The sequence below is a fragment of the Charadrius vociferus genome, unplaced genomic scaffold (genome assembly GCF_000708025.1).
Source record: "Charadrius vociferus isolate BGI_N301 unplaced genomic scaffold, ASM70802v2 scaffold161, whole genome shotgun sequence".
Classification (NCBI taxonomy): Eukaryota; Metazoa; Chordata; class Aves; order Charadriiformes; family Charadriidae; genus Charadrius; species Charadrius vociferus.
In genome coordinates this window covers 4,292,757-4,302,408 of record NW_009646928.1, presented here as the reverse complement: position 1 = coordinate 4,302,408, position 9,652 = coordinate 4,292,757, and the positions used below count along the sequence as shown (strand labels likewise).

Below are 9,652 nucleotides of genomic sequence, written 5' to 3'. Positions count from 1 at the left end.
AGTTGGTGTGCACAGAGCCCTGGCAACATGGGCTTAGCATCAAGAAGTCTTGAGTGTTTCTCTTGTTGGGAGTGCTTGCCATATTCACCATTAATTTCCAAAGTCAAAGGGCACAGCAAAAGTACTGTCTGCATAGCTTCAGATTTGGAGTCAGAAAACTGCCTGTTGCTCTAACTCCCTCTACTTTAATAAAGTGCTGAAACATGGCGATCTACCCAAAGGGGAAAGGTCAGAAGTTGCCATCCTTTCCTATTTATCAATTAAAGTTCACAAAGCTTCCTGATACCAAGACAAGCTGTGGAATAATGCCTGAAACAAAAATCCGGTAACAAATGAGTAGTCTCCGCTCTAGGAAGATTAAAATGCCAGTTAAGACATTAAAAATAGAACTCAAATCTAAAGAAAAGTATCTCTTCCTCAGAACAATGAGATGCTTTAAAATTCCTAAACACTCTAATTCCTTTCTCTCTGATCTGTAAGAAAAGCTGAAACGTACAGTAATAATCTCCTTGCATGTTCACAGTATTAAAAAAACCCCAACATTTGATGACTCAAATATTTATATTTTAGTCTTCTTTAAAAGACCTTTAACAATTGCTTTGGGTCACACCATTTGTGTTATTGAAGAAAAGGAGGCTTCCTTTTCCATGCATCCCTTATTGTTTTTATGATTTTTTAAAAAATCTAATTTATCCATGAATGACATAAACCTAAACTCATCAACGCTGTGCTTTTAAGAGACAAGAAACAGAAATTAGGCAGTTTAGGCACAACCTATTTTTAAGTTTTACTGGCGTATCATTCATTATTCGCAGATGCTGTATCCAAAAAAAGCCCTACATTTAGTATATATCACTAGGTGTAACATGCCAAGAAAGCACTCCTAATTTTGTTTCAATCATTACCGATAGTAGAATCAACTGTGTGCAAAAGTCAGATACCCTGGTCTAAGCAGGTTTTGCTGTTATAGCCTGTAATGTGTCCTCTGCAAATACAGCAATCAAAGGCAGAGCTCCAACCCAGTACCCTGGCCAGTAAGATTGCACCTACAAAACTAGTTATAGCAGCAGAATCCACACTTTGACTAGTTCTGTTTGCTATGCTTATGTAAGGGTGCTTATTGTACTAATATAAAAGCCTAATTTTGCCAATATACAGGAAAATATATTTGGAAATGGTGCCAGTAAAATGCAGTTTTATCTCTGTTGGTAAACAAGTCCTAGCGTGGGCACAGTTTTGTCTTACTAGTGATGACACCAACACATGGCATAGTGCTGGTGTGAAAGTACTCACTGATATAGGTCATACCACTTACACAAAGCGTCAGATGAAGTGGTGTAGTTCTGGGATGTGATCTTTGAGTGGCACCAGAGAGAGCTGTATGGGAAGAGGATGCTATGAGCAAGGGGAGCGGGCACAGCTCACTCTGGGATGTGTAGGTCCCAGGGTGAATATTGCTGGGTAACAACCAACAGGCAAGAATAGCATTTGATGGGAGGAATGGGGTAGCTGGAAGCTCTGAGACAACTGAATATCAAACAGTACAAAAGACAACAGGAAGATATTTAAATAGAGCTTTCATCTGAATCTGCAGTGTCAGTGAAAAAACACCCTCTTGGAGTATCACTTCATTTCCTGTAGTACCTAAAAACACTTTAACACATCATGCACTTCAGACACAGCTTACTTAGAATAAGTTTACTACAAAGTTATACTACAAAGGCTTGCACAATGTGCTACACGTATTTGAAATAGGACAAGGGGTAATGGCTTCAAACTGGAAGAGGGTAGATTTAGAATAGGTATTAGGAAGAAGTTTTTCACTCCAAGGGTGGTGAGGCACTGGCACAGGTTGCCCAGGGAAGTTGTGGAGGCCCCATCCCTGGAAGTGTTCAAGGCCAGGTTGGATGGATCTTTGAGTGACCTGGTCTAGTGGGAGGTGTCCCTGCCCATGGTAGGGGGTGTAGATGATCTTTAAGGTCCCTTCAACCTAAACCATTCTATGATTCTATGAAATGTATGAGTGTGGTGTCTTAATGAAAAGAAAGTGGAACTATAAGGGAATATACAACCTGTCTAAGCTGTGCGCCTTTAGGAATTTAAATTTACACTGGTTTCCTGCAGTGGATTGGGTTGAGAATGGAACTTAGAACAAAAACTTAATTGCCAGTCTTTCAGTACTCCAAAATTAGGCTAGACTGCTGACATGCCGACACTACTGAAGTTGTCCACTGCAGGAAGAAATCTGCAGAGGGTGGAAGACACCCCAATGTTCCACGTGGGACTGAGAACCAGCACAGCCCTAAGGGGAGAAAGGTGGCAAGACCTCAAAATCGAGGAAGACCTGCAGCTGGTTCTAACAACAGCAGCACAATCGAGGGCAATACCTAACATTGCCTGTGCTTCCATGACTGAACAAAAGCAAAAGGCAGGCAGATAAATACTGATTAGATCAAAAAAAAAGATGGTTAACTTGAACAAAACATGGACTGTGATTGCCAAAAATACATCTGAAGAGCAGAGCCAGCAATGTTAAGGCCGTTAGCACAGGTTGGGACAGGAGGAGCCCAGCTCCACTTACCAATTCTGGAGCAAGATCCCACCCCTATATCAACCTTTTTTTAAAAGACAGCAGCACGCTGATCTTTAAGATGTTAGAGGAAAATGTATTAAAAATTATAGGCTATGTGTGAATTTAAAAAGCAAACAAAGACTTAGTAAAATTTTGTATTGGCCTCATTGTAGCTTCTGTGATATCAGATTAGCTGTGGAGGCTTGTGGTATGCCACGGACACAACTTCAGTGCAGACAAAGGAGTATGTCCCAGTGACAAAAGAAAAGGGCATGGGTAACATCTTTCATAGACTTATTTATGTTTATGGCAAAAATATGTAATTTAATATTCTCAATTTGCTGGAACGAATATGCTAAAGGAGTACCTCAGCTAAGCAGCTCATTGACAAAGTCAGACTTGTTTAGCTAGATAAATATTCTAGGTTGCAGTTTACATGGCACAAGTTTGAGCAGGTCACAGTAAAGTTGGTCATCTTTTTCCCTTAATTCAGTGGGATACCTGAAAGTAATTTTAAAGTAATACCATCCAAAGGGATTGTAGTGAAACAGTGTCAGATTCAGTTTCATTGATGCCATATCCTGTTATTTAATATTGCAAAGTATAATTTAACAGTTCTAACAATGAACCATTGTTGGTAACCTGTGGACATTTTTGATTGATAGAAAACTCCAAACTAGAATACTAATAATGGAAAAAGCTGGAGGCAAAAGAAAATACAGGATGTGCAAACGTATAAAGAAATAGAAGACTTCAAACAACACAGGGTGGTCAATACCTAGGAATTAATGCATCTTTGCAAAAAGACAAAAATGGAAATAAGTAATCACAGATATCAGAGATGACAGATAAGGTCATCCGCAGCCAGAGACAGTGAAAGGAACATATGGCACCTTACCCAGCTCCCAGGAAGGAGGGAGACCAGACAAGTACAGAATGAGATGTAAGAGTGGTGGTTTGCTGCAGAACTGAGGTAAGACCACCAAATCCCCTGATATAAAACAAGCAGAACAAATGACTTTTCCATATCAACAGTGGCGGTGATATTTCAACTCAGAATCATTGTCATTTTTTAAGTTGTAAGCCATCTAAGTAGGCTCCACTTATCACTTGGAAATTTTTAAAATACCCATATATTTTTAAATGTTGTCCAGAAATAAAGTTGAAGCACTAAAATCAGCTAAGGACTTTCCTACGGTAATTTACACCACCTCAACTGAAGGGCAGGAACTCCTTTCCCTGCTACAAGCTTTTTAGCAAGCAGATATCTGAATGTATTCCAAGAGACTATTAATACCGTGGTTAAGGAAGACCAAACAGGTTTTGTACTTGCATTTACATCTGATAGTTTTTCTTTAATAGGCAGAAACATGGTAGCCTTTAATAATGGGAAAGGAAATGAATATTTCCTCTGCTGCTTTGTCAGACAAGGAATAAAGGAGCAGTTCTTTTTTGTGAATTTTCCAAGACTCTCAGCAAGTGACAATACATAAAGGGCTTTTTGTTGTCTCTCTCTTAAAGGGACAAGTTTATATTCTCCCTTTTTTGTACTTCTAAAGTTACATAAGGGTATCTTGCGCTGCTTGAAACAGTGCAATATGTAAACTCAAAATATGTAGGAGTTATAACATTTGCAAGACATATTTCTTCTGCTGCAGTAAAATGCTACTATTTTTAATGATGCAAAAACCAGACTAATTGTGTACATATTTCATGATATTCTCTGATAGAGTTCACTGTGTGAATGCTGTATTGAACAATTAAACAACAGCAGATGTATGGAGACAGAGAGAGAAATCAGAAAAGATGTTTACTTTTTAGATTCAGATCTTGTCTGCCAAATGTCTTAAATCAAATAATGAAGACTTATACTTTTAATTAGTTCCTTAGATTCTGGGCTGTGAAGTTAATTAACTACACCAGGCTTACACAAGATTTTCCCGTAATATGAATAAAATAGTTTCGGTTTTGTTTGCTTAAATTAGCTTTTGCACTGCAGATAGTACTAGTCCTTTTCAAAGACGCTTAGAAATTGTGGCAAAGTATTTATCCAACTGAGTAACTTCTGTGAAGCACTGGTATATGAACTAGTCAAAAAGTGGGGGAAGAGTTTAAATCAGTTTAAATGTTTTTTGCCTCCAACTGACCAATATTTCAGATTAAAAAAAAAACAACAACCCAAAACATCTGCCAGGTGTATTTTCAGAGAACACAAAGGTGACTCACAAGAGGTGCAGGATGCAGCCCTATTGTCTAAGGCTCACTGGCATCCGTACAAGTGAAGCATCAGCATATGAATGAATGAGCCTTCAGGAAACTGCCCCTGCTGACTGTGATGGACCCCGAGCTGGAAATAGTGCTGCTCACTCACCGTCACCATTAGGACTGTTTTCTTAGGGCACGTATCCAACCATATTTAAACACCTCTGCACCCCAATGACAATGTGAGATCTCTGAACAAGCCTGAGGGTTCAAAACTCACTATTACTTTTAAGTGGAAATCTTATATTCTGCAGAGCTGGGCACTGATTCAAGTACTAGATAAATATATCAGGCAGGCTGCCTTCAGCCAGGGAATTGCAACCTGACACATGCTTTATGAATTAGGAAAGTAACCTGTATTGATTTGTATTAGTGCTGATCTCATATTCCTCAGCAAGATTCAGGTGACATTTACACTCTCTTGATGAATTATAAGTTCATATCATTTGTAGAGGCAAGCCAGACAAACCAAAGAACTGTTACTTTCAAATGAGAGATTTCATAACAGAAAGAGCCTATGTTTTCTCAAATTTTGAAGTATTTTTAACCTTGTGCCCCTGGAAGTTGCCAAGCTGGCTAGCCTGGATGCGAGAAACGCTTAATGGGAGAAGAGTAATACCACAGGCAGGCAGACAGGCTTCCTCTGGCTGCAGAGTCAACACGGTCTCAGACTCTAGGACACCATCAATCTTCAGTCTCTCTGTAGAGAATGCCACTGAGCATCATTTAGCAGCAGCCCCAGACTGCAAGGAGACAATGAAGCGATTTCAAAGCAGCTGCCACTCACTCAGCCAGGTTACAGGGCCAGGTACACTCCACAATCAGAGGCAAAGGGACCAATCCCACCTGCAGACTGTCAGTTTCTGGATTCATAGGTTAATTTTTAATCCCCGCTCTTGCCTACTCTTTGCTTATGAGTTCAACTATCTAAGCAATTTGCAGAAGCTTGAATTATTTTTAGCAGGTGGATGTGTACATCCTGCTACTTATAGTCTGTTCAGAGTCAGGATTTGTTAGAGTATATATATCTTTATACTCTCAGAAACAAGGTTGTGGGAGGGAGTGATCTCTTATCATTCTAATTGATACTGTCGGGGGGATGAAGAGGAAAGACAAGTTTTTAGGTCACAATGTTGTCTTGACAATTTCTTCATTTCTGAAGCAGAAGCAGGAAGCTTGGAGATGGGTGCAGGTCAGAACTGGAGACAGCTACCAAGGACAGAAATGCCTCTTGCCTTCAGGAGAAAGTTTTCAGGGACCAGCCGCTGCAGCTCTGGTCTCTCAGTCTCATCCCAAGCTGCTTTCCAGAGATGAGCCTAGGAAGAACAAAACATAATTTCACAACCTATTAAAAATAATAAATTCAGTACAGATCATTTTTGCCGTAACATGCCTGCTGTTCTTCCAGAGCTGCTGGCTGTCTACATCCTACAGCCCTGACAGCTTCTCTGCCTCCCTCCTTGCTGTCAGGCGTCCGTGCCTCACAGTTGCCAATGACCCTTTTCCCTCAACTTGTTTGAAGGGATTGAACTCTGACTAGTTGCTCACCTACCTGTATTTTGCCTGAGGTTTAGTGACTCTCTTCCAGGACTGAAGAAAGTCCATGTGTTCAAGTGCTTGTTTATTCTCTCCAGCAGTATCGATGCTCTATCGAAGACATGATCTCTCATCTTTATCCCACCATAGCTTTATGATACCGCTCCTTACTCTTCCATATACCTTGATTACTTTTCCCCATGTGCTATTTCTGGGATTTATGATAGACCGGGGGGCGAGCACGCAAGCAGTTAGGTGCATGCAAGGGAGAATACTTCTTATGTTTGGTTTTAGCATTGGCTGTATTCCCAGACTTGGAGATTTCTGGAAGGTGACTGTGTACAAGCCGTGTCTATCAGGGAGCAGCAAGGGCTGGGCTGCCCTGTGAGGGCAGGCGAGCCGGGAGCCACTAGTGCCAGTGAGGCAGCAGGGCCAGTGGCCGCACTGAGCAGGGTGCAGTCTGGGAGGACCCCAGCCAGGCGAGGGGGCAGGCCCAGGCATGGCAGCCAGGGTTGGCGACAGTCAGATGACCACCAGGCGAGTCTGTAGGGACAGGGCAGGCCGAAGGTTGACTCAGGAAGTCCAGGGCGCAAGGCAGGGTCAGGATGGGGGAGGAACAAGCCTGGCGCAGGCCGATCTGCAGCATAGGCAAGGGCCTGAGGTTAGCTGCAGGCTCCAAGCCGAGGACCAGAGGCCCCAGGCGAGGTGTCTCACAGGTCTTCAGGGTGGGCTGGTCCAGGTCACCAAGCCATGCTCCATTGGAGCTGGCCTTGAGCAGAGGCAGCAAAACCTCTGCAAGGGGACTGGCCTGGTGGCACATTCAGGGCCCTGACAGTCCTGTGGCTTCGTTTTAACTCAGTTTTGTCCATTGGCAGTTCAACTTTGCAAAGGATAGGGGCTGCTGGTGGGACCCGTAGTCAAAGGAGAAGCGGTGCTCCTTGATGTGGGTCTGTCACATCTAACAGAGCTCTAAAGTTTAGGACCAGGACCTCGCAAATGCTGTAATATTTGAAGAGAAGCTGATGCAGGTTAATATTTTGTACTAGTTATGTTGTTGTGCTGTGACCAAACTGAAGAATTCAGTGATCATTTGTGTTATTATAGTGATTTTTTTCAAAATTTTTATCACACACAGGGATCCAGACAGTTCACAGCCATACCTGCTCATCCTAGCTCTGGAACATGACCAGGTGAGATGCAAAGGGCAGCCAGAAATTGTTTGTCAACGTAATATTTCTCCCAATGTGTACTCTCTCCACTGCAGTTTTATTTATTTATACTCTCTATCCTATTCTCATCATGTTACCTGTTTTTTAAGCTGTCTTTCCTTGTCTTTTCCTTGTCTTTAAGAAAGTTAGAGATTAACAACAGAATCTGAGTGCTGAGACCTACCATCTAAAACATTTTCCTTTAATCTGAAAGGACATCTAAATTTTACATGTCTTTTAAACAAGTCTTATAAAAGTCTGTATTCAAATGGACAGGACGAGAGAACAGAGTGAGGGACACTCACTGAAGATTTACTTGTTCAAGAAAATTTTGGGTGTATTCATTCACACCAGCTTTATTCCCTGCTGTATATGTGAACACGTAACAAATGTGCAACATAATTTGGTTGGTATACAGTGCAGGAAACAGAGCTCCTTGTAAAAGAACTGCAAAACCAGATGGACTGCTAATGTGAAGGTACTCAGAAATGTTGCAAGTTTCTGGAATTACCCTATCACCTTCTGTTCCTAACATTCACTTTGGAGGGTTAAATAGTTGTTTTGCACAGCTTTTTGGAAGTGTAAAAAAAGCCACCCCTCTATCATGCTGGCATACCAAAAAGATAAATCCTTTCACAGTTTATCTTTCTTCAAATACAGTATTTGGTATGAAGAGTGATTTGTTTAGACTATTTCTAATGCTTTGATTTTCCCTTCAAAAAGATACCCCATTCTAGAGTCTACAGACTTCAAACACTCCCCAGAGCCCAGAGGGCTGGAGAACAGACACCCGTGTCTTCCTAGAAGAGCCCACTCCTCCTGCTTTTGTGGGGAAGGGGCAAGCTGAGGCACAGGCAAGTGAGATAAATATAAACCAGATCCACAAAACCAAATGCCCTTCCATTACCACTGTCCTATGGTATGCTTGCTGAGATATGCCAGTTGTCGTGGGAGCTACTGCTCGGGGCATGGGGAGGCTGGATTATGCTCCCACTGAGTGCCCTTGCCTAGAGGTAGCTTGTTCAGTCTCTTTGAGACAGGGGCATCAGCACTGCACCAGGCACTGCTGCGAGCAGGAAAATCTTCCAGCCTGGCACTATCGAACAGAACACGGCTGTGATTTTCTCTGATTGTACCAGTAGTCCCTTGGCAAAGCAACTAATTAAATTAGGATGATGGAGCTGAAATTTATATCTATTTCATTACGGAGTGACTTAATAAAATCGTCTGTCAGAAAGCAGAAAATGTGGACCATGTAACACTTGAGGTAACAAACTATTGAAAGAGGAGCTGAGAATGAAGTAGCCACTTTTAATGAAACCCCAACTCTGAAAATTATGTCCCCAGTTTTTCTTTGTGGTCTATGTTTTAAGTCTGTTTATGGCTTTTACTGTAAGAAGTGACTCGACATAGTTATCGTATGCCACAAATCTTAGAATCAACTAGGTCATCTCTCTGCAATGTCATTATGGCAACTTAAGTGACTGCCATAAAATTTAAAAAGAAAAAAGACTTCCTTTTCTGTTCCAATCATCATTTTTATGATTCAAGTCTTGGAGAGAGTGAGGAAAAGAGAAAATGGAAATAACTTCATTTTGGAAATCTGTAGAGTTGAAGGCATGTATTTATTTTAATCGACATTATTTTAACTTCCACAAAGGTTATCTAAAGCCTGTCTCTTTCCATTTGTCCACCTTTTGGAACACAATTTTTTGGGGTGGGATGTCCCAGGAATTTGTTGAGGGAATCCCAGGTTCTAGTTCATGTCATGAACCAATAATTTTGTTCCTCACCAGCACTGGCCTTGTTTGGGAAGGCAAACACAAAGTAATCCTGGGGATGGACACTGCTCTGCATAACACAGTTATTTTAAAAAGGCAGATAGTATCACACCAGATCAAAGGGTGATACCAGAAGGAGGTTCTTATGCAAGATACACATGCACCTTCTTCAGCAATAATGTAAGTCCCCTTTTCAACACCCAGGTAACAGAAGAATGGTCTCTAACTGAACTAATAATTCTAGTTGCACATTTCTAACCTCTCTATGTTCTGTACAATGACAGTTGAGCTTT

General features: G+C 41.4%; 2 protein-coding genes across 2 annotated transcripts in view; one reads left to right on the top strand and one right to left on the bottom strand.

Annotated features, from left to right (window-relative positions):
• The window catches only part of STK39 (serine threonine kinase 39), a 120,005-nt gene extending 113,566 nt beyond the window's left edge, over window positions 1-6,439 (bottom strand). The window contains exon 1 of the mRNA XM_009894648.1: window positions 6,387-6,439. Coding sequence (XP_009892950.1) covers window positions 6,387-6,439 — 53 coding nt within the window. The remainder of the gene's footprint in view (window positions 1-6,386) is intronic.
• A 1,113-nt stretch (window positions 6,440-7,552) lies between these two features.
• The window catches only part of CERS6 (ceramide synthase 6), a 159,036-nt gene continuing 156,936 nt past the window's right edge, over window positions 7,553-9,652 (top strand). The window contains exon 1 of the mRNA XM_009894647.1: window positions 7,553-7,560. Within this exon, the coding sequence (XP_009892949.1) occupies window positions 7,553-7,560 (8 nt within the window). The remainder of the gene's footprint in view (window positions 7,561-9,652) is intronic.